The sequence below is a fragment of the Patagioenas fasciata genome, chromosome 4 (genome assembly GCF_037038585.1).
Source record: "Patagioenas fasciata isolate bPatFas1 chromosome 4, bPatFas1.hap1, whole genome shotgun sequence".
Classification (NCBI taxonomy): Eukaryota; Metazoa; Chordata; class Aves; order Columbiformes; family Columbidae; genus Patagioenas; species Patagioenas fasciata.
Window position 1 is genome coordinate 4,683,822 of NC_092523.1, and position 25,913 is coordinate 4,709,734.

General features: G+C 40.2%; 1 protein-coding gene across 3 annotated transcripts in view; it reads left to right on the plus strand.

Moving 5' to 3' along the window:
• The window catches only part of CTNNA2 (catenin alpha 2), a 529,887-nt gene that overhangs the window by 123,666 nt on the left and 380,308 nt on the right, over positions 1-25,913 (plus strand). For 2 of the 3 annotated variants that reach the window (XM_065836058.2, XM_065836059.2), the window contains exon 3: positions 7,935-8,130. The exons of the other annotated variant lie outside the window; for it this stretch is intronic. In XM_065836058.2, coding sequence (XP_065692130.1) covers positions 7,935-8,130 — 196 coding nt within the window. The remainder of the gene's footprint in view (positions 1-7,934; positions 8,131-25,913) is intronic. 3 annotated transcript variants of the gene reach the window in all.

Here is a 25,913-nt window from a genome sequence, read left to right on the forward strand (position 1 = left end):
GCTTAATTCTGCGCTCAGAGAGGGGACCCTCTGTTTTATAGTGATTAGTTTGCTTGGAGTTAGTCTAAGTCCTCCATTAAGATGGAAAAAAATGGCTTATTCTTCGATTTTCGAACATCAGTGTTGCTGCCCACCTTCTTATATAATATTCTAAATATTAAGGTATTCATCCATGAAGAAGAAGACTTGATTCTCTTATCTCCTGAGCTTGAGGTGTACTTCAAACCCACATTTCTCACCTCCTCAAGACAATGCAGCACCCATCAGTTCACAACCTGGTCTCTAAAGTTGTATAAGCTCATCCTGCTAAAATGATGCCATTATGAGGGGAGGAGTTCTAGTTCATCTATCCAGTTTAGTCATCAGTTATTCTTATCCATAACAAAGAAACACATGACAGAAAATGCATGTTTAAGACTAATCACAGGCTTGAAGTTTTGAAATGGTACGGTCTGACTTGCTTGGTCCAGCCTAAAGAACTGAAATAACGGGAGTTTGTGTATTTTGTACAGTCCTTTGCAGTTGCATGGAAATAGGCGCAAGAACCCTTCTGCAATTAAAAGAATCACAGTGAAAGAGAAATAGAGAGGAATATCTTAAAATTTGACTTCTATATTTTACTTATATTACAGATGTTGAGCGGATTTTTTTAGGACTCAGATTGAGCTGCTGGTTTTGTTGAAGACTCTTCTCAAAAGCAATAGTAACCCATTGTGGAATTGGTCCAGTTAAACACCTACTTAAGCTTTCCTAGCTTGACGAAAGCTGGAATTATCAGAATTCCTGACAAGAGAATAGAAACCTCTATCCAGGAAGGGGATTATTTAGTTCTTAAAAGAGAGGGTTTGGAACAGCACAGAGAGGGTGTCTTGTAATTAATGTCGCTGTTTGCACTGCCAGTTCCATGAGATGATCTTGGTCCCAACGATGTTACCGGTTGACAAATGTCCACTCCACGGTGCGGCGCGACCATAAATGGCATTAATTGGCATTCTTCTTGTCACACTTTACATGGAGGATGAGTGAGCAATTGAACAAATTGAACAAATACTTAGTTATTTTTAGAACTTTTCCGAGGTCACATTCAAGGCGAATTTTCTGGGTGGTGTGAGGAAGCTCAATCCATGTACATGAGCAAGTGGATCCGTAGCAAACTTCATGAATATAAACCTGCTTAACTTTCATGAATAGAACATTAACATAACCTGTTTTTCCTGTCTACCAGGTTACCTTATGTGATGGAATAAGAAAAGGCGCTGAAATTCATATTAACCCTCTAAATAGCATCACAATAGTTTAGTGCCAATCAACAGTAGAATTTTATCACAGAAGGACAATTGAAATATTTTTTTCTCCTAATTTAGTACAAATTGGAGGCAAATTGGAGCAATATTTTATTAGCTTAACTTACAGAATGCCAGAATGTCAGGGGTTGGAAGGGCCCTGGAAAGCTCATGCAGTGCAATCCCCCCATGGAGCAGGAACACCCAGCTGAGGTTCCACAGGAAGGTGTCCAGGCGGGTTTGAATGTCTGCAGAGAAGGAGACTCCACAACCTCCCTGGGCAGCCTGGGCCAGGCTCTGCCACCCTCACCAGGAAGAAGTTTCTTCTCAAATTTAACTGGAACCTCCTGTGTTCCAGTTTGTACCCATTACCCCTTGTCCTACCATTGGCTGTCACCGAGAAGAGCCTGGCTCCATCCTCCTGACACTCACCCTTTATATATCTGTAAACATGAATGAGGTCACCCCTCAGTCTCCTCTTCTCCAAGCTCAAGAGCCCCAGCTCCCTCAGCCTTTCCTCACACGGGAGATGCTCCAGTCCCTTAATAACTGAGTATAGTACTCACTTAGTAATTGAGTATAGTAACTTATAATGATTCTTTTTTCAGTTGTGGGAGAGTCAATGAAAACATATTGCAGGTTTGTATGTGTGTTGAGAATTTTTTAGGCAGATTTGTAGGATGGAAATAGGTGTGATGGGGTTTTTAAATTGTTTTTCCTTCTTTTTGTTGACAGAATAAGTAGTAGGAGATTCCACAGAGAATGCATATTTACTGGAGGACTTTAAGATACTTTCTGAAGAACTTTAAGATACTAGCTGAAGAACTTTAGGAATGACTTGCATGATATCCATTAACGTTGGTTAAGCCTCTTCCCATGGTGTGAACACTGATAAGAAGAATATAAATGAGCAGTAACGGTGTTGCTATCTCTAAATTACATCCTAAAGGGTACAGCATGAAGACAGAACAGAAAAATGCAAATTTGTGCAGGAATTTGTATTTGGCAGCGGAAAGGTGAATCAGAGCAGCCAACTGTCCTCCAACTGAATTGAATGGAAATATATTGACTCTAATCAGTGTTACCTGGGTTATATATGTGCTTTACATCCAAAAAGTAGGTGTATCGCTGGCAGTTGTTAACATCTTAGCTGATAATTTATACATCAGGGAGAATAGTTTGCTTATTTATGAATTCTTCTAACCAGCAAGTGTTTGCAAACACTGAATGGTACTGGAGAAAATATGAGACAACTGTGTTAAAACACTGGAATTCAATATGGATGGTGAAAGTTCTATTTGTCAATGAAAATTCAAATATCTATATGGAATAGAAAAGGAATTAAAGTTTTATGAATTAGGTAGACAGCTGGTGCTAATTATGCAGAGATAATTACAAGAGTTAATGATGTAAGCTGTTAGGAGAAAACTAACTTACGATTTATTGGCTAAGGACAGTGGCAAATTACTGAAGTTGATACAGAAAATTGAAGAACAATTATTATTAAAAAAAAGGAGTTATATTAAAGACTGAGTCGTGCTCAGCAGAACATCTTTGTTCAGAATAACATTGGTGGAACAAGGAAAAAGACCAAGTTTTTTATGTAGTACTAGAGAACAAGCACAAATATGAAAACCAAACAAAACAGCCCCAAAAACCTTCAGTAGCTGCTTCTCTGATTTGTATGTGAATAGAGAAGTAGTTTGTTTAAAGTCTTTTCGATGGTATTTTGTTTGATAGTTGGATTAGGATTACCCAATGATCTACTGCCATGAGCCGTACCATAAGGTAAGTTTATGTTGTGCAAAGTAGGAATATATAAAGCAAAGTCCCGTGTGTTTTTCCTCTGGTTCTGCCTGGTCAAACTGAAGGTCCCAAACACAGTATTCAGGTCTGTTCTCTACTTGGTTTTGAGCAAGGAATTGAATCTGACCTTTGGGCAGCTGTGCCGCTGCTTTAACCCTAAACACAATGTATTTCTTTCACAAAATATTCTGAAAAGTCCCCGTTTTACCTTCTGCCCAAAGAAAACCAAAAACAAAAAGAGAAAACCAAACCATGAGACAGTTTGGAAAATAAAATTCTCATTTTCTTGCGTATTTAATTTTTTTTCCTTCTTTTGGAAAAAAGGTTTTGGAAAACAATGCTCAGGGGGATGCCATTAGTGTAACCAGCGAGGCAATAAGATAGTGCATTCAAGTGGAAGCGTAGCTTTATACCTAGGAGCAAAAGGGCCTTTACTCTAAAATGTCAGGGCTGTCTTTTTTCAGGTCATTGAGTGTTTCCAGTGTTGGTGATATATGGGTGTACAAGAAGAGAGGAATGACTTGTAGCTGTTCACATTCAAGAAATGCCACTGGGAAGAGCAAGGAATATTTATTTGAAAATAGATGGGGCAGAAGACAATAGTGAAATTTCTTGCAAATAATTAATGATCTTACAGACAACCCCCTTTGCATTCATTTATTTTGTTGCAGCCAAACCGAAAAGTATTTGTGTGAATGGTTTCCATAATGTGCATGTTTGCGTAGCCATACATGAGGGACCCCAATGTCAGTTTGGGGGTGGGCAAACAAGGTCCAAACCAGACTTTTCTTCTGGCCAGAAAAGTCAGGCAAAACAACCGACTAGAAATAGGGTTTATACAATTAGTTAGCACTCTGGTAACATAAAATACAGGTTCAGATATCAGCTGAGGAAATTATTGGGGTGAAACAAATAAGAATAATGGAGATCCACAGCATGTGTGCATGCACTCACAAGAAACAAAGGCAGAGCTCTCTGACTCCAGGGTACTACACTCGCCTGAATTAGGCAAGGAATGGCTTATATAGCTTATATAGCAAGGAATACACTTGCTTGTCTAGCAGGGAGCACACTTACCTGAGTTCGGCAAGGAATTATTCAAGGGTATATTTAGTAAGTTATCACTCACCGAAATGAGGAGGTGAGGAGCTCCCAGTCCTGGGAAGTTTCCTTAGACGGTGTTCCAGCCTAAGGGGAGAGCTCCGGCACAGACCCGCTGCTCCGAGAAGACCACACAAAGGGGATCCTCGTCGGGAACCCCGTTTTATAGTCTGATCAGATCTGGCTGTGGGTGCCCCAGAAGCTTCTGGGTTTCTCCGCACCCCACACTGACTATGGGTGTTCAGAAGCTTCTCGGCTTCTCTGCACCCCACCTCCTCCCCTCTCCCCTCTCCCCTCTCCCCTCTCCCCTCTCCCCTCTTCTCCTCTCCCCTCTTCTCCTCTCTCTCTCCTCTTGGGGGGAGAGTGTAACTGCCACAAGGTCCATGTGTGTCCTGTGCTGAGGACTCGGAGCTGGACCAGCACTGCAGGGGGTTCTCATCAGAGTGACGTAGAATCACCTCCCTCCACCTCCTGGCTGCACTTTTGATGCAACCCAGGGTACAGTTGGCTTTCTAGGTTGCAAGTGCCCCTTGCTGGCTCATATATCATTTTTCATCCACTGGTACCCCCAAGTCCTTCTCCACAGGGCTGCTCTCAGTTCCTTCATCCCCCAGTCTGTACTGGGAAAGATAATAACGAGGCATCAGTCCTAGGTGAGTCAGCAGTGATAAACTATGAGGATTAGCAGTATAACAAAGAGAAAGTGCGTATCAATAGTGTCCTCAAAAAAATGTCAATATATTTTGTAATGTGGTTATGGAAAATCTTGAGGAACTAACGCAATTCAAGCAGCTATTGGGGAGGAGGGGGAAGTATTACAATTCTTAAACTTTTGGCCCCTGTATTTAAGAAATCAGTTCAATTCGTGGAGCTGCTGACTGGAGCTTAATTTGATGAGTATGTGATCGAGCACTATCCCCTTTCACTTCTGGCACCGCTGCCCACACATGACCCCTGCAATAGGGAAATCCACACTAAAAGAATTTTCTGCTTTAGCAAAGACATCCTCACCTTTCTTTTGTGCTGCTGGAGCTGTGTAAGGAAGACTTAATTTGAGATGGGACCCAACTATTAATTAGTGAAGTTCTGTTTTTCCAACAGAGATCTGTGCTGGAACTGTGTGGAGCTGCTGTAATAAAAGAAGAGAGCAGGTTCCCTAGTGTGCTCACAAAGTCAGGATTATTATAGGGTTGCCAAATGAGCTTATGGTAATTATCAAGTGATATATTTGATAATTGTACAACATTTTGGGTGAGGTCTGCATTAAGTAGTAACAGATAGAGACACTCTTTTGTTTGTACCAACTTAAATGGGATATTTAAAATAAACCAGTTAGCTTTAAAGCCTTGCTAGAAAATAGAGATACCTTCTTTTATTTCTAACATAGATGTTGTTAAAATCTGGGTAGAGACATCAGAAAAACCCAATCATGGTGTTAATAAGATAAAAGGGGTTTTGAATTTTTACTCAAGCACAGTGTTAGTAAGATAAAAGGGTTTTTAAATTTTTATTATTTATTATATAACTCACATTATGTTATAGGTGGCTGCATGGCTTTGTTTAAAAGGGAAAGTAGCTAATGCATTGTGGTTTCTTCTTTTACCTATGCCAGAAGTTTTCCTCCTCCCTTTCCTTTCCCCAATACAGCTGACTTTTCTGAAGGGTGCTTCTAATTTTGGAAGACACTTCCTTTCTTAGCATTTCAAGCTGATAATTTAATGTAATTTAAAAAAAAAGCTGATAGAAGGTTGGCAAAATTGCAAGATTCCAGTTTTTGTGAGTGATTTTCTGCCTGTGAGCACTCTGAACTTTGCAGAATCCAACCTCTTAGTGCAAGGCCTGGAATCCAGAATTGCCATTTCCCAACCCCAGACTGGAGAACCATTTCTTTTCTTGTGTGCTACCTTTTAATCTTATGAATCATAGAATAGTTTGGGTTGGAAAGGACCTTTAGAGGTCCAACCCCTTGCAATGAGTAGGGTCATTGTCAACAAGATGAGTTTTCTATCTGTTGCTGTGTGATGGTCACATTCAGTTCACTGATTCCAATCCTTCCTCCTTCGCATCAGCAGGGTCCAGAGTTCTGCTTTCTTTTCATCTTTTAATTGGACCATCATAGCAAAGTTTACAGAATATTTTAGGGGTCCTTAAGTAAAATCTGCCTTATAAATGAAAATCATGTGTTTTCTTGATGTCCTCAGCCCTGTCTAATTGCCAGAGGTTCCTTCTTTATCATTGCAGGACTTTGCACTTGTCCTCATTGACTTTTTTAGGGTTCCTATGAGAGACAACCCTGCCCTGAAGCACATCGAGGGGTCCCCCAATCCATCATATGCAGCTTAATGAGGGTGCGCTCCATTGTTGGCACCGGATCATCTTTGTCCATAATATGGAGATTAAAAATAGATAAGGGGCAACCAAATACGTATCACTATAAAATTATTTCAGTAGTACAATAAGTTCTTGAATAATAATTTTAACGGAAAACTAATAAAGAAAAGGTTATTTCTAAGTATAAATAGGGGGAAAAACAAATCACAGTCAAGCAAAAACTAACAAAAAACCCCAAACAAAGAAACCAACCAACCAACAAGATAATGGAAGAATATTGCCTTTCTGGAACCAGGCAGATTCCTTTCTGAAAGAAGGCTCTGGAATACGTTTTTTCACCCAATACATCCGTTCATCCATGCATATCATATGGTATTTTCAAGCCCTTATTCTTTTGATTCTTCATAACAAAAAGAGCGTGACACAAAGCTCCTCGCTCACCACTGTACCAAACACCTTCTCATGATTCTTATCATATGGATGGGATGACAGTGAATTTTTATACTTGATTTTGAAATGTTTTGCTTTGTAGCGTGCGCTGTCTTTTTAGCAAAGGTTTTTACTTATTTTCTTACCGTTAATTTCTAGATTAACACAGGGATAAGTCACTTCAGCTGCCCTGGTGTGTGTTGTGGTGTGGATGAATTGCATCCGTGAGCATAATGGATCCATTGCAATTTATTTATGAGTTGAATACCTGATGCTACTCAATTAAATATTGCTGTTTTACAGAAGTGCAACTTTTTACTGGTAAATTGATATAGAGCTTCTCTTTGGTCCAGCAAAAATCTGTGGTACACACTGTACTGTCCTGCTAAGCTTTGTGGTTAAAGTTTCTAATCAATTTATTAACAGCTCAGTAAGGAATTCCTTTAGGAGATTCTACAAACATGGAAACAGATCTTCTTCCTTTTTAAAGACTGGGGAGAAAGTGGGATCATTTAATTATCTGCTCTTGTCTTATGCCAATATGTTAGAAATATACTGGAGCAATACTACTCGTTCCTTAATGCCTGGAAAACAGCCACAGTGTTTTTGTCACCACCTGAATGTGACGGTACTTATCACAAGAAATTGCTTTTTGAATGGTTTCTGACCCACACATGTTAGATTTTCATTAAAAAAAAGATGAAAAGCAGTGAGAAAAATGATGTTTTAGCACCAAACCCCTTCCATATCGGTTTCTTATCATTTTTTCTTTCACTGCTTGACCGTGATTTGCTTCACCCAGATAGAGGTTGAAAGGAAAAAACCTTTTTTGAGGTCCGTGATGCCGTGCTTTGGATTTTAAAACTTATATGTTTGATACATGTGACTTACATCATTTCAAGGGTGAAGAAAATAGTGGCGTTATTGAGCCAGGTCAATTTGTGCAATTGAAGAGTCAAAAACCCTTGTTTTTCTTGTCCAAAGGTAACAACGCTTGTGAACACAAGCAATAAAGGGCCATCTGGAAAAAAGAAAGGGCGCTCTAAGAAGGCTCATGTGTTGGCAGCTTCGGTGGAACAGGCCACTCAGAACTTCTTGGAGAAAGGGGATCAAATCGCTAAAGAGAGCCAGGATCTCAAGGAGGAATTGGTGGCTGCTGTAGAGGATGTCCGCAAACAAGGTATGTGGAACTAAATGCTTAACTGGGGAACTGTTTTATTTGATGATTTCCAAGATTTCTTCCAAAACACATGTATCAGCTGCTCTGATAATGTAATTAAAGCGATGTCCTACAGTATAGCTGTAGTATGATGTAGAAGTATTAAAATACCTGTATCTTTGGAAATGGCAATGGGTATAAAGAATCACAGAATCCCAGAATGTCAGGGGTTGAAGGGACCTGGAAAGCTCATCCAGTGCAATCCCCCCATGGAGCAGGAACACCCAGCTGAGGTTCCACAGGAAGGTGTCCAGGCGGGTTTGAATGTCTGCAGAGAAGGAGACTCCACAACCTCCCTAGGCAGCCTGAGCCAGGCTCTGCCACCCTCACTGAGAAGTTTCTTCTCAAATTTAAGTGGAACCTCTTGTGTTCCAGTTTGTACCCATTGTCCCTTGTCCTACCATTGGCTGTCACCGAGAAGAGCCTGGCTCCATCCTCCTGACACTCGCCCTTTCCATATTGATCCCCATGAACGAGTCCCCCCTCAGTCTCCTCTTGTCCAGCTCCAGAGCCCCAGCTCCGTCAGCCTTTCCTCACACGGGAGATGCTCCACTCCCTTCAGCATCTTGGTGGCTGCGCTGGACTCTCTCCAGCAGTTCCCTGTCCTTCTGGAACTGAGGGGCCACAACTGGACACAATATTCCAGGTGTGGTCTCCCCAGGGCAGAGCAGAGGGGAGGAGAACAAGGGAGTGACCCCCAAGCTGCCTCAAAATGGCGGTACCTGAATCATCTCAGGGCTCAAAATGGCGGCAGCAGAATCACTTCAGGGCTCTAAATGTCACTAAAATCACCTTGGCCACAAGGGCCCAGTGCTGGCTCCTGTTCATCCTGCTGCCCACCAGGTCCCTTTCCCCTGCACTGTTCTCTAATAGGTCGTTCCCCAACTTACACTGGAATCTGGGGTTGTTCCTGCCCAGATTCAAGACTTTACACTTGCCCTTGTTCTATTTCATTACATTTTTCCTGCCCAACTCTCCAGCCTGTCCAGGTCTCTGGATGGCAGCACAGCTTCCAGTGTCACCACTCCTCCCAGCTTGGTGTCACCAGCAAACTTGCTGACAGTCACTCTATTCCCTCGTCCAAATCATTGATGAATATATTGAATAATACCGGCCCCAGCACTGACCCCTGAGGCACTGCACTGGATCCAGGCCTCAACTGGACTCTGCCCCATTGACCATGATCCTCTGGCTTCTTCCCTTCAGACATTTTCTAACTTTGATTAAAAGAATGTATTTGTTGTTTTCTTTTGTTTTTCCTTTCAGCTATTTTGTCACCAATTAATGAACTCAAATATATCTCAGCATCCATGCTGCCCAGTGCCAAAGCTTACTGTTGCATTTTCAACTTGCTTTTTATTCTGCTGGGACATGATGTTTTACCTTGTTAAATTTGAGTGGTGGTTTAAAGCCTTTGGATGCAAACTTAGAATTAGGATTGTGACCCGTGTACTTGTGAACAATGTAACAATTCTCAACCAAACAGTACAGCAATATAGAATTACTTGTGTTTTCAAGTCTATAGTGAAATATGTACAGAGATTATAAAAGTCTGAAAATATTGAAGTATGTACAAGGTTATAAACGTCTGAAAATATACAGATAATAGCAGTATTTAGTAAAATCTAGGTGTGGATGATAATAAGATAAATGTTAAAATTAGTTTGCATACTGTGAAGATTAAACAACAAGTTTCAAGATACACAGTGTTACAAAAAAATTGTATATCAGATGCTTTCTAATTTATGTGTGTGGTAGGGGAAAAATAAGATTTGAATATATGCCCATAACAAAACTTTTCCCTTTTATCATCTTTGATTGTAATTATTTTTATTGTAGCAGATTTAAATACCTTTCCACTCTAAATCCTATAATCTAAAGGTACCATCTGTCAGTATTGGTTTTAACACAAGACTGGCACATCTCTGGGTGAGCTTTTAAAAAGAACTTAAAGGACTTAGGTATAAAATACTGAGTTTTCAGTGTGTTAGACCCACAGCACTTATATGATGTCTTTTTAGTTTGGCAAAATTGGACTCAAATGATCATATGAGCAGGCAGGGTTAAAATTTTGTGTACATGAACGCTGGTTTGTAAATATTCCAGTCTGTTCTGTCCTGGGGCTGTTTTTCCCTCCTAACCACTATTTGGATATTTGATTTCACTGTTTTACTATTCTTATTTTTTTCCTGTTTTGTTTTCTTTTTAATATTCAGTTGCCTGTACATCAGAATAAGTCAAGCGATAGAATCATTTTGGTTGGATCATTGAGTCCAACCATAACCTGATAACTTTTATAACTGATGTTTGAGATAAGCTTCAGTTTCAAAGGGTGGATATTTTCCAGCAAGCCACGTTTTCTTAACAAAGTTTATCAAAAATTCCCAACGAGCTCTGAGAACAGAAGGAGCAGCAAGTTACTCAAGTAGAATCATAGAATCATTTCAGTTGGAAGAGACTCTAAGGATCATTGAGTCCAACCATAACCCAACTCTGGCACTAAACCATGTCCCTAAGAACGTCATTTAAATGCCTTTTAAACGCCTTCAGAGGTGGTGTCTCCAGTATTTGCTTTATGCTCTATGTATGGTGTTATCCCGGTATTCTGGTGGGGGTTTTTTGTTTGAGTTTTTCTGTGAGTTTTTCCAGCTTCTCCCAAGGGAACCTTCTCCAAATTCAGAGCACCAGCCTAACCTGTTACATGCTCTTCGATCTCAACAAATGTACCCTATTCATTAGCATGGTATCACAGCTCCTTATTATCTCTCATATTATCCTTACAGCTTTGTATTAGTTAACAGTGATTTCATTGGAGATTCGTGCTTTGTAAAGCTAGAGGCATCTGAGAGGATTTGCTGTGGAGAGTTTTGATTTTCTTCTTGACTGAATTTCTGACTTTTTAATTGTTAATAAGCCAATTCTTCTTTCTGCGGCTTCTTCTTCTACGGCTGCTTCTGCTGCGGCTTCTGCTGCTGCTTCTTCGGCTTCTTTTTGTGCTGCTGCTTCTGCTGCTGCTGCTTCTGCTTCTTCTACTTCGCTGGATTAATGAACTGAGGCTGTGTTTTGACAGAGTATTGCTAGTTCATTTTCTGGCAACATTTCAGCTTGGATAATTACACCGTCAACCTAAAAATGCAGTTACAGCTGGCTCGGGTGTGCTCCTCGTTTCCTGCCCTATAGTGCTGGATATATATATTCTATGTATATGCTACTCTAGACAGTTGTTGCCATTCATCCTGGAGAGAGTTGCTTTCCATTGATAGGTATTGAATAATACACTGCATTATTTGCAGAAATGTCAAAACAGGAAAAGAAGCCTCGGTTCAAGTGAAATTAATACAATTGCTATGGTGTGGAATACTTTGCTCGGTGGGTATTTATTCCCATGTTGGCAAAGCTGTGTAAAAGATCTCGCAGTCAGGGGATAAATGAGACCTAAGAAATGCTGATGTTTGTCATTCATATCGTCTTACATTAGAGGGATAGCAGACAGTCTCCTGCAGATGGAAGTTTTGAGAAGAGTGAGATTTTTGCGTATTTTTTTAGTTACAATAACCCTAAACCCTGAAACTACAAAGCCTGAAAGTTGCCGGGAAATGAGGAAGAACTCAGAAATAAGAAATACAGTCTATGGAGGGGAATGGTGTCGTGGTCCATTCGGTGATGGACTCGTGATGGTTCGTTTACTTTGATCTCGAAGCACAAAATTAAGGCAACCAAAATACCAAGGGGTTATTCAATCAAACAGTGTTACTTCATTATTTTGCCCGTAAAACGGCATGTGATAGAGAGAGAGTAGAGAGAAAGGGAAAGAAAAAGACGAAGGGGGGGAAAAGAGGATTTGGTTACCACCAACGAGTTCCAAAGGTGTCCCTCTGGTCTGCGGTCCCATAGAGTCCTGCTGGTCCTGTGTCGTGATCCAGGATCCTCTGGTGGGAAGATCTCAATGATGTCCAGTCGAGAGTCATCTTTTATGCTTCTTCATGCCCCCTCACTCCCATTGTTTGAGGCCAATCTCCGCCTTTGTTCTGCAATTCAGGCTTAACTGCGCAGGCCCAAAAGGTCCCCGCTTTGCTTGCCAGGACACATCTGTACCTGCATGGCCTCATGGTCAGGGGTCTCTTTCTGGTCCATTGGGTGACCTCAGGACCCTTGGAGAGCTTCTGGGCACGCTCTTCTTCGTTGGCCTTTGTTTCAGGGACGAGGTGGGGGGTCAGGTGTGACCAAGGTAGCAGGTGAGAATCCATCTTCTGGGCAGCAGCTGTTGTCCCCGGGTCAGAGAGACCTGTGCAACACAATTCTTCTCTCCATGCTTCTCTCCAAGTCATTGTCCAATTCTTTCTATCAGGACATCTGTTCCCTGATGGTGATGGTCAGGCAGATGCTGTTCAGACTGGCTCTTACAAACCATTGGGCATATTCTCATAGCATCAGTGTCTAAGTGCAACTGGTCCCCTATTGGTAACTAAAGAAGAAGGAATTTCCTGGTGGAGAAGACTTTCAAGTTGTGATTCACATAAAGTCTACAAAGAATTGCTGGTCTGTTGGGCTCAGGTCTAATTTATTAAAAAATAGTCTAGGATGCCAAGAAAAGCAAGATAAGGGAATAGATTATATTTATGTAAATTTATTCTATCTATCAAATGACTTCAGCAATGTCTATCTTGTAGATATGTTCTAGTGACTGCTTGATTGTAATATGATTTTCCTAGAAGTTTTCTGGCATATAGCTAAAACTCCCATTAAAAACATGATTTAGTCTTGCAGCTGGTTAATGAGTTTTAGATGGTTGCTTTTCAAGCAGAGCAGGTACAACTTCACACCATAATCTGAAATTTATACTTCAATCAAGGGTTGGAAAATAGATGCTGATGTTTTTTGTGTTTGAAGACAATGTAAACTTGAGGTAGGTTTAGTTCTTTGTTCCTATAGATTTATGTATGTTGCGTTAACATAATACGATCCATGTACTCCATGACTGTCAGTAATCCTGAAAGTGTATATCAACACTTGACACACCAAAATGACTTTAACTTTCTTGATAACATTTTTCCTCTGTGATGGACCATACTGAAAAGTAGTATTTTTAATTCTTTACTTTAATACTCTTAAATACCTAGTTTTAAAAAGTTTTTTTATACAATCCCTACAGATTCTGTGTTGGTGTGTGTAATCTCACGTGTAAGTGTCCCAGAGACTGCCGAACCCTTAGCCAAAGGCACGACAATCTTTGAGTCTTAAACCAGTACCCCAGTTCAACCATCAGTTTGTATTATAAGAGACCTTTCCTAATTGTACGATTTTATTTCAGTTACAGCATCTTAGCCCAACAGTTCTTCTGCAAATCCCATCCCCACAGTTGGGCGTTATCCCAAGTCTTTAAGACTTGTTGCCTGGAAGTCCTGACTTTCCCAACCTGTGCTGCTCTCCTCTATAGTTTCCCTCAATTTTTCTCTCCTTTTCCTTGCTTTTGGTGGTCATACACTTATTTGTTTCTTCCTTGCAATTCAGGGCCTGAAATTTCACTTATCACATGGTCTCTTTAGATCTCCCATTCCCTGTTAACCCGTCTTACTGCCACCTCCTTCTCTTACTCTACTTCTGTATTCTCATAAAGTCCTTCTGCTTATCTCTCATGTTCTCACGGAAAAGCTGAATACATTATATTTTGTTTCATTTGGTTAATAAGAATCCAACTAATGGATGTAGACTTGCTCTCTCTTCCTCTCTGCTGGTTCTTTCACCATTTTTCTTCGTTTACAAATGTATGGAAGTGGAATTATTAACGAGGGTGTTTCTGTAGAAGCCATTAGAAGCCTTGTTGCAATGCAAAGGATGATGTATTGTCTGATTTCTGCATCTGTTTTCAACTCTGAGTCCCAGTGGCAGGATTCAAAATGAAGAGTTGGTTTGCGATTTAATATATTTTAAGGTATCTTATAGTAATAACTGAACACTGATTACTTCAGGGCTTTTTTTTGGCATTTTTCTGCCTCTTTCTGGCTTATTGTTTTTCTCAAAGCGTGAGCTGAATGAAAGAACTGTAGGATATTGGGTTTGAATCTGGCAAGTATGAAGGAGGAAGAATAGATTCTTGAAAAGAAAATAATAAATCTGATAATATTGTTTTTTGCTTAGATTTTTTTCTACATAACCTTTTCCTTACCTGGCTTAGGGGCTAGAAAAATCTTTTTTAGAAAAGAAATTATCTGGTCTTTTCACTTAAACCTCTGTTCTCTGTGTGTTTATAATGCTCTTCACTGAAGTGTGTAAGAATTTCTTTCTTTTTTTTCTTTTTACTTATAGAAGTTAGTGGCTGCTATTTCTATATAGAGGAAAAGTCTCTGTGTGTGTTGAAAGAAGTTACTGTAAAGCAGTTATTTGAGACAATGGACTTTCTATCCATTTCTGAAAGATGATGTGAGGCCTGTGATCCATTCTCCTTGATGGGAGGTTGAGTCTTGGTCTGCGCTTTGGAAGAACCTGTGTGTATAATAAACATATTTTCTATTTTGCCAAGAAGCATATCCTCTATTTTACCAATATTGCAGCTTACTTTTTTCTGATCTCACCAATGGCCAATCTCACACCTGCCCAACAGGCAACTTTGATCATGGAGAGATAAAAACTTACATTCAGCAAGTCACTGAAGCTGTGGCCTGAAAACTCTTATCTTGCTCTTCAAGAATATTCATAATCTGTTGTAAATTGCTTGTTACATTTGGAAGCTCCCTCAATTGTTATTCATGTTTGCGGTGCACATCTTAAGAAATATGGCATGCTAAATGTCATTCTATGCAAATCCTCTTTGAGAACCTTTTCAAATCTGTTAATTATCTTTCAGCTCTCAGACAATTTAGCTTCTGAGTGATATTAAAGTTCCTTTTCTAAAATGATTTAAAACACTTCTGATGGAAGAGCAGACATTGTACGGAATCTCCAAGAGCTGTTGTACAGATGAGTAGTATCAGGGGTTCCCAAATCCAATAGCGGGGCCCCAGGTCCAAGCAGCAGTGAGGCTGAGCGTGGATTCCCACGTGCACACAAACACACGTATGCAGCTCACATATCATAAAATCCTTTGCTTAGAAAAAACCTTTAATATCATTGAGTCCAACTATTAATCTAACACAGTCTATTCTTAAGCTTGCTTAAGTGAGTCAAATATTGCTTCATTGGCCTTATTGTCTTTGTTTGGAGGTTGGTAGCAGATGCCTACTGTAATACTTCCCTTGGAGATGACCCAGAGGTGTTTCACAGGGCTTCCACAATCACTGTAGTTGACTTCTAAATATCCCAGGTTCTTCTCAACACAGGGTGCAATGCCTGCTCCTCTTTTTCAAGACCTGTCTTTATCTAACAGCCTATAGCCATCCAACACAATCCTACAGTCACGTGAGTTGTCCCACCAAAGAATCATAGAATCATTTCATCTGGAAGAGACCCTCAGGATCATCGAGTCCAACCATAAGTTGACTTAAATCTAGCACTAACCCATGTCCCTAAGAACCTCATCTATGTGTCTTTTAAGCTCCTCCAGGATGGTGACTCCACCACTGCCCCAGGCAGCCTGTTCCAATGCCCGACAGCCTTTTGGGGAAGAAATTATTCCCAATATCCAATCTAAATTTCCCCTGGCACAATTTGAAGCCATTTCCTCTTGTCCTATCTCTCTTGGGACACACATAAACATGGCTGACCACACACGTCAACCGCTTGGCCCTCACACAGGCCCAACAGCACCAAGTGTCTTATCCTCTTCACCTTTCAGGCTGCTGAGGCTTGAAGGTTCATTGATGGGAAGTACCTATATTTGTATCTATCATGTGGATCCCTCCAGTTGCTGGATTTAGCTTCTCAGTCTATCCCATAGCTGGCGCCTTGGTCCTTGTCTCTCCAGTTGCCTCACTTCCAAGGACACACTTGACAGCGAACACATGGAAGCGAATGTGTCAATCAACCTCCAGATGCCATGGTCTTTCCAGCAGCTGGAAATCAGAAAATCTGGCCCAAGGCATGGCCAGACACGTGCTCTGACCAGCCATTTATTTACATGCAACCAGACCCTTTTATCCTCTTGTCCCTCCATTTTCCCACGCTTGTTCCTTCCCAAATCATCTCCATCCTTCCTTTTCCCCACCTTGAATTCCTCCCCTAAACACCGCACTACAAGCCTTGTCCTAAAACATTCTTCCCTTGCATCCCATAGTGAGTCTGTATAATGAGCAGGAAGCTAAAACATAGAGAAAAATGAAATGCATATATTTGATTTTCCATAACACGTCCTTAATGGTTCAGGCAGCTGGGGAGGTCTTGAACGGATGATAATACCAGTGCTTGGTAAAGCCGGCTTGGTAAAGCCCATACTTATTCTCTGCACCATTTTCAAGATTTATTTCTGTTACAACCTTGGTTGGAGCTTTTCTACTATTCATTTCTCTTTTGAATATTTTGTTAGTTTAGATTTATAAAAGCAGCTTATGTCTCTGAGGAATGTTTTTTATAAAGGGTGGTTGACATCGGATGTATTGCCCAAATATGACAGTCTGAGACAGATTTTACGAAAGCACAATGGTATATGTTTGAAAAATAATATAAATGAATATATTAGGTGATTTTTCCTTTTTCATACTATTTATTTATATTGTATTTCTTGAAGATTTTATTACTACTGTGGCTCTATAGCAGGGAAGAAAGAAATTTTGACTTCGGACAGCTGCTAAAAATTAAATTATACTCACAAATTTCAAGTCATAGAAAGAGTGTTTCTTCCAGCAATATTTGACTTGAATTCTAAAAATCAGATCCTGAAATTCCTACTTGTTCTTTTAGGAGCAACATTTCACTTAAGCAAGGGTTTATTTGAGAAAGGATTACAGAAATACACCACAATTAAAAAAGATAAAATGAAGGGATGGTAAATAGGGCACGTTTTTCAGTAAACATTTTACTCCATCATCGTGTAGCGTTAGTATGCATGAAACTTCTGAATTCCGGTAAAATTTGGAAAATGCTTTCACTAGGATTTTTATATATATATATGTATATATATAAAATAAATAGGGTCTTACAAATTGGAAGAGGCACCATGGGCTGTAATTCCGAAACCAAGTAGGCTTAGTCCACAGTCAGTAATCCCCAGCAGTATTAAATGTACAGCCTTTTCAGTTAACTTTTGTGTGAACCGTAAACAATGTTTTGCAAGAAGATTTTCCAGCGTGCAAGAAGTCGGGATTTAAGTCCTCTCTGTGCATAATTTAATGTAGAGGTTTGAATCGAAGCCTCTGAACGCTGTTACTGTGAAGCTATAGAGCACCATGGGATGAGCATCTCGACCTCTCCTTTTGAAGCTGCTCTGATTTTATGTGCCAGTGAAACATCATCTGGATCACAACTGATTCCTCGAATAGAAATTCTGAACTGAATTTCTTTTTGTTCAAAACCAAGTTTGATTCACTCTTTGAACTGGAAAAATCAGTTATTTCTGTGCGTCGGATGGTAAGTGTTTGGACAGAGATCTGTTTTGGATTGGCAATGGAGTGACCTAAGAAGATTGTGTGTAAGTTTTAAAGGGAGCAAAGGTAAAATTTCACCAGCTGGCTGATGTAGCGATGGACAGGGTTAGGGACACTGGTCTGAGGGACATCTGGAGGGGTGCAGGGACACTATCTTGGAGATTGGGAAGTAGTCAACCCAAGAAGGTGAGCTTGTGATTCTTCCTGCATCACCACCGTTATCCTGTCCCGTTGCCTCCTCTTGAGTCCTTCCTCCTCACTTTGCTGAATGATGAACACGGGATTTTCAGTCCTTCAAAAACTGTCACTAGAAAATTTCATGAGTGAGGTTTAGATTGGATATTGGGAAAATATTCTTCATGGAAATGGCTGTCAGGCATTGGAAGAGGCTGCTCAGGGGTGTGGTGGAGTCACCGTCCTGGAGGGGTTTAAAAAGCATTTAGATGAGGTTCTTAGGGGCATGATTTAGTGCCAGAGTTGGGTTATGGTTGGACTCAGTGATCCTGAGGGTCTCTTCCAACCAAAATGATTCTACGATTCTATGATTTAGTAACAATTACATAGAAAAAAAGTTACCAACAAACCTATAATTCATTTTTTTCTGTTGAGTTGTAAATGATGTATTAAAATATATTTTTAATTTAGAAAAACGAGGGGATTTTTGGTTTGTTTTTCTTTTTTGTTCAGAATGTAATTGTAAATGACCTAACCGACCTAAAAAGTGGAAATCTTGAGTTCTGATCTGTGTTGTCAGCATTATTTCTGCTACTTACTCACGTTTAATGAGAAAAATATGAGCAGTCCTTGGAGCAATTAACTTTATCCAAGAATTTTCCTTATGCCCTCCTCATTTTTCCTCCTTGCCTAAAGAATGGTTCCTTCTGTGATCTTTATTTTTGGCTGCATTTTCGATGGCAGTCATCCAACTTTAAAAACAGTCGTGAAGAAGCTTCATTCTCCTATACAGGCTTTAATTTTGGATATGACTTCAGAAAGTGTTCGTTGATAAGAGAAGTAATAAAAATGATAGCATGAAAATGTGCAATACACTCCTTAATGTCTGAATCTTAAAAGTTGCTTACTCAATGTATAAAAGACTTAAATTTATTGATTTCCATTTTGCATTTTGAATACGCCTTTGCCTGCAGTACATTTTACCAATACTACAAAGGCCAGATATACTTTACAGATGGAGGGAATATAAAATGTTATAATGCCTAATTATGTTAAATGTCTTATGTTAAAATGTCTAATTATAATGTCATATATAACACAGAATCACAGAATCCCAGAATGTCAGGGGTTGGAAGGGACCTGGAAAGCTCATCCAGTGCAATCCCCCCATGGAGCAGGAACACCCAGCTGAGGTTCCACAGGAAGGTGTCCAGGCGGGTTTGAATGGCTGCAGAGAAGGAGACTCCACAACCTCCCTGGGCAGCCTGGGCCAGGCTCTGCCACCCTCACCATGAAGAAGTTTCTTCTCCAATTTAAGTGGAACTTTTTGTGTTCCACTTTGTAACAATTGCCCCTTGTCCTGCCATTGATTGTCACTGAGAAGAGCCTGGCTCCATCCTCCTGACACTCCCCCTTTCCATATTGATCCCCATGAATGAGTCCCCCCTCAGTGTCCTCTTCTCCAGCTCCAGAGCCCCAGCTCCCTCAGCCTTTCCTCCCACGGGAGATGCTCCACTCCCTTCAGCATCTTGGTGGCTGCGCTGGACTCTCCCCAGCAGTTCCCTGTCCTTCTGGAGCTGAGGGGCCACAACTGGACACAATATTCCAGGTGTGGTCTCCCCAGGGCAGAGCAGAGGGGCAGGAGAACCTCTCTGACCTACTGACCACCCCCTTCTTATCCACTCCAGGTACCATTGGCCTTCCTGGCGACAAAGGCCCAGTGCTGGCTCATGGTCACCCTGCTGTCCCCAGGATCCCCAGGTCCATTTCTTCTACGCTGCTCTCTAATAGGTCATTCCCCAACTTATACTGGAACCTGGGGTTAATATTGTATATATAATATATATATACACACACACATATATATAAAATATACAAAATATATAATATATAATATATTATATATATATAATGTCTAATTAAATGTCTTATGTTAAAATGTTTAATTATAATATTCTGATTGTCAACTATCTCTTTTTCAATTTAAGTCTTGATCAGAGGCAAAGACTTTCCAACTTCAAGTCTGTACATTCTTATGGGTGCTGTTTATGTATAAGGAAGCTGGAAAAGGAGGCTGTCCTCTAGTGCTTATGGAATTTAGAATTATTTTTGCAACTACTAAAAATAAAAATCTGGACACTCCACTGATTTTGATTTGTGATGTTGACAAATCTCATTCATGCATAATTGTTCCAAATTTGACTTTCAGAGCTGTTCTTGGCTTTTTTTGGTGTGTGTGTGTTTTAATTGCAGATAATTCAGTTTATATCCTCTGTTTATATTATTATATGATTTCTACAGTATTTGATGAAACATATGTTGCTTTTCTTAAGAAAACCATAATAACCGTATCTGCTGGTATTTTATGGGTAACTTGCTAGATAGGAGTCTGTATAGCAAATACAGAAAAATTACTGTTGGAGCAATAGGACTCTCCATTATAGACACCTGACCATACAGAAATTATGTTGATTTTATAGTATAAAATTGAAACAGAGGGAAATAGGTATAAATTAGCTCTTGCAGCTTTGAAACATTCATGCATTGTGTGCAGTTATATAACAGGCTATGTTATATTAACATCTGTATGATATATGAATTACAATTTCAATTAGCAATGAAATTTGAGGGTATTAATATGTTTCCCAGTCAAGTTTAGATGAACTATCATTATAATATATCAAGATCATTATTTTTTGAATGTAATTTCCAGTTTTGGAAGGATAGACTTAGTTTTCACCTAGGTTGATGTTGTGGGCATGATTTCAGAAATCCTTGGCAAGTTCTTTTATGGTGTGGAATTAAACTGCATTCGGTCTCAAATGTAGGTTATCGTAAATAATGTGCAGATAATGTGGACAGCTAGTAGAAATGAAATCACTTAATTCTTCAAAAGTTCTGTTGTACCTTCTATCTCTTGCTCTACCAAGCCTGCAAGTGTTCTGCTTTGTATTCTTTGTAGTCTTCTTTCTCTTTTACCATAAGGCTATAAATCCCATAGATTTTCCCCGTGCTAGTGACCCTCCTTGGTCTGCTTCTCTCCTTTCTGATTCTGTCTCATACTGGAGTACCTTTTCAATTTTGTATTTAATCTTTTTCTGTTCTTTTTCTGTCTTGACCCAAAACCACTCAGTTGTCCAACATTAACATGCCCGTTTTCTTAATCCCAGTGTTGCAGGAAGAGTTTTGTACTTTCAGCAGTGTTTGTTCCCCATGTTTTTAATAACAACGTTAAGAATATGCTACGAGTTCTTATCATTTTCACAGTTTGTCCACTTCCTTTATCTCAGGCTGATCAATCCACTGAACTGATCAATCGCAGCATCAATCTTACCCATCTCCTCATGGTGCTGCCCACGAGTTGATGTGTTGTTCTTCTCCCAAGTAGCAAGTGATTGAACGAGAGGAAACGGCCTCAAGTTGCGCCAGGGGATGTTGAGGTTGGATCTGGGGAACAATTTCTTCCCCAAAGGGCTGTGGGGCACTGGAACAGGCTGCCCAGGGCAGTGCTGGAGTCACCATCCCTGGAGGGTTGGACAGACGGAGATGAGGTTCTCAGGGACATGGGGTAGTGCCAGACTTGGGTTATGGTTGGACTCAATGATCCTTAGAGTCTCTTCCAACTGAAATGATGCTATGATTCTACTTGAGTAACTTGCTACTTCTTCTGTTCTCAGAGTTTGTTGGGAATTTTTGATGAACTTTGTTGAGAAAAAGTGGCTTGCTGGAAAATATCCACGCTTTGAAACTGAAGCTTATCTCAAGAAATATCAATTTCAACTCAGCTTTTCACCGTGCAATTTTTTATGTGATAATAAAGAATGATGGAACTGATTCTAATTATGATCTTGGACTTAGTTCTCAGTGCCTAGGGCACAGATTTAATCTACCCGCTAACTTGCTTGGCTCTATGGTATTTGGAAGCCTCTTCAAGCACCGGAATAGAAAGTAATATCCAGAATGATGGATTCTGTCTGCCTAATGGAGAAAGCTACAACAGTTTTCTTAGGGTGCTTCCTTTCCTTATCCTTTTAGAAAGTTGTGGGTGCTCTTCAAATGTTGTTCCTTCCAATACCTGATACATTTTGCTCAAATTTAATAATTATAATTCTCTTTATAATTCATAAATTTCTATGCAGAAAGCCGTTAAGTGATTGAAGACTTCAATTGCTAGGACCCAGAAAACAGAGTCTTTGTCACATTCATTTTAGTCTGCTTTCACAGTAGTTGTTTTATGAATTTATTACACACAAGTCACCAAAAAGATGGCAACTTTTCCTAGTAGTTACCACTGTAGTTACTTGAATAGTGTTGTCTTGGTTATGTGGTGAAATATTCTAGTTATTTTGAATATGCTTCTTGTCTCAGTTTTGCAGCTATCACGTAAAGAAGGAAACACTTGTTTTTTTCCTATTTTTAGTTAGAATTTTCAGTATCTGAACTACAAACAAACACACCCAGGTTTCCTTGGAAGAAATATTATTGGTTCAGTCCTGGATGTTTTAGCAATCAGAACACATAACCACGGGCGTAGTTATATGCGGTGCTTTATTCCAGCGCTGGGAAACCAGGGGTTCGCACCCAAAGCTGGCTTCACCAGTCAGTTTAAGTTACACAGTATTTATACAGTCCATTCACATACATATTCATATATTCAAGATACGTAACAGTTACTCAACATTGACTGCAACATCGATTGCAACATCTTGGAACTATTTTGATCATGCGCAGTGTCCTCTGGTGGTCGTTCAGGGGGTCTTCAGGATGAAGTAAGTAGTCTTCATCACTTCTGTCCTTTTCACCTTTGGGTACTGCACAGGCGTACTACTTCTATAGTTAGATAACTGCTGGCTTGCTCAGCCTCCGGAGTTACTGTATGTACTTCTTCTCACTCTATGCATGTTTGGGCTAAGATAAAAGCTAGGTTGATAAGAGTATACTTGAATCCCTTGTTAGGTAAAACACGATATGCTTGAACATCCTTTTAGGGACAGTTTACAAAACTGATTCATCCTTTCAGGAACATTTTGTAAAACTGATTCTGTTACTAACAGATGGAGTGAGAGTAAACTGCCCCATGTACGGCGTTGTGCAATCAGGTTTATCAGGCCATTGGGCAAAGCAAGGAGGGAGCTAATTTGACGATACAAATACTACTTTGGGATAAAACTATAGACATTTTCATTGTCTCCTGTAGAACGCTGAAGTTTGGCTGTGTGACTTTTGTTAGGATACAAATAAAGCCATGTTATAATTGAGTTACCTTTGGATTTTTCATGTTCCCTCGCACCAAGCTCAATGTGAAACATCTAAACCGCTCGTGTTGATGTTCCTGAGCTCTCTGGTTCAGTAAAGACTAATGAGTCGCTTGGTTTGTCCCTGAAGGTTGTTCAACTGTGAAGCAGCTGAGAGCTGCAAACAAAGAGGGATTAGAAATGGTAATGCGTCCCCGCATCCAAACCAATTTCCTTTGGAATTGAAAATTAATTAATGCTTTATTGTACTTAAGTGTATCACTGATGTGTCAAGTGCGCTCTTAATCTGGCTATTAATTAGAAAAGTTATTTCTAAAATGGAATGTTTGTGAAATAATTGGCTTAGATTGTCATAGATATGTGACTAAATGTCTTAAGGTTCTGCGTTCTTGGTATTTTACTGTCCCTTAGGAAAGAAGTAGTTGGGTTAATTAAAGTTATACATTTTAATGGTCTGAAGTGAATAAGATGTGTCTAAATGGAAGAAGGTGGATCTAAATGTGAATATTGAATGTAAAATACATACTAGTTTTAAGGATATCCATTCTGCTTGAAAATACATAGTGATTTCTCTTCCATCATTCTATGTAAATGTCAAACATAATGTGAGACAAATTGAAGTGAAGTAGATTTTCTGTATATTAAATTCCAGAGAGACCCAGCTCTAGTAGCTGAAAATAAATAGGAAAAGATCAGGCTGGATCATAAATGGCCTTTTCTGGCCTTGAAATCTGTTAATACAATGAGAACAGTGGAGATTCTTCCACAGACAGAGCAAAATCCCAAGTGCAAGTGAAAGGGGAAATGAGTTTAGGGGACATAGTAATAGAGATGGAGAAGAAAAGTGTTAGGAAAGGGGACATGAGGGTTTAACAGCCATTTGTGTGAAGCTTTGGGAATCCTGAATAGCATTTTTTAGGCGTATTTATATTTAGTAAATATACTGCATTATTCAATGTGAAAATACTCTACAATTTATTTCCCAAATAAAATATATATATATAATGTCAATAGAGATTACTATTGAAATGAACTATTTTCACTTATGAGAATAGATGTTAAAGTACTGTAAACAAAATAGGATGTTTTAAGATAAGGGGCAAATAATCCATATGATTATGAAGGCAGGAGGAATTTAGAGAGTGAGAAAAGAAGCATTGAAGAACAGATTTAGTTCATTCTTCCTACATGAGAAACTGGAATGGACAGTGGCTGGTTCTACACTATATTTGTTGTCCAGGACCGTGTCCAGACAGTGTTTGAAGATCTCCAAGGACGGAGCAACCTGTGCCAGAGCTCGGTCACCCTCACTGTTGAAAAGTGTTTCCTGATGTTCATGAGGACCCTCCTGTGCCTCATTTTGTGCCCGTTGCCCCTTGTCCTGTCACTGGGCACCAACAGAAAGACGCTCCATCCTCTCTGCACCCTCCCATCAGGTGTTTACTGGTAGTAGTACTACAGCAATCGTTAGAATTCAGGAATCAAGCTGAATTTGGCTGTTATGTTTTGTTGTTGTTGCTTTTTTGGGTGGCGCTTTTTGGTTGGTTTCGACTTTAGTTTGGTTTTTGTTTCTTAATGATAGGCATTTCCCATGTAGTTAATAGGGGCTTTCTCCACTGGAAGTTCTAGGTTGTTTTTTAGCTCACTTTCTAAACCAACTAAGACACTTCATTTACAAAATGTATGTTAAATACACACCTTTTTCTCAGAGCCAGGTAGTAAAGAATTTAGTACGTAGGTCTTAGCAAGACTCTGTCTCTAATGAAAAAGGTTCATGAATCCTGCAGGGTATCAGGTGAAGTATTTCTCATAGTGGCACTCCAGGCTGGGCACAGAGTGGCTGGAGAGCAGTCAGGCAGAAAGGGACCTGGGGGGACTCATGGACAGGAAGCTCAACGTGAGCCAACAGTGTGCCCAGATGGCCAAGAAGGCCAATGGTGTCCTGCCCTGTACCCAAAATAGCGTGGTCACCAGGACAAGGGCAGTGATCCTTCCCTGTACTCTGCATTGGGGAGGCCACACCTGGAGTATTGTGTTCAGTTCTGGGCCCCTCAGGTCAGGAAAGAGATTGAAGTGCTGGAGCGGGTCCAGAGAAGAGCAACAAGACTGGGGAAGGGACTTGAACAGAAGCCCCATGGGGAGAGGCTGAGGGAGCTGGGCTTGTTCAGTCTGGAGAAGAGGAGGCTTAGAGGTGAGCTCAGCACTCTCTAGAACGACCTGAAGGGCAGTTCTAGCCAGGGGGGATTGGGCTCTTCTCCCAGGCAGTCAGCAATAGGACAAGGGGGCATGGGCTTCAACTCTGCCAGGGGCAATTGAGGCTGGAGATGAGAAAGCAATTCTGTGCAGAGAGAGTGGTCAGCATTGGAATGGCTGCCCAGGGAGGTGCTGGACTCACCGGTCCTGGAGGTTTTGAAACTGAGATTGGCCATGGCACTTAGTGCCATGATCTGGTCAATGGGCTGGAGTTGGACCAAGGGTTGGACTGGATGATCTCTGAGGGCTTTTCCAACCCAGTCCATTCTGTGGATGACAAATCCTACAAAACTGCAGTTGTTATCACATGTATTCCAGAAACAGAATTGTTTTATAGGAATGACTGTAGGAATGGATATTCTGTGCAATAAGAGGAGGACTTTGCCTTTAATCTGTCATAGCTCATCGCAATTATTCATGAAGCAAACCAGGGATGATAGCGAACACAATGGCAGAATACTTACTTAAATTGAAGGACAAATGGGGCATGAAAAGAAATGGTAATAAATTACCTACAAATACAGTTGGTATGGAATTAAAATGCCTC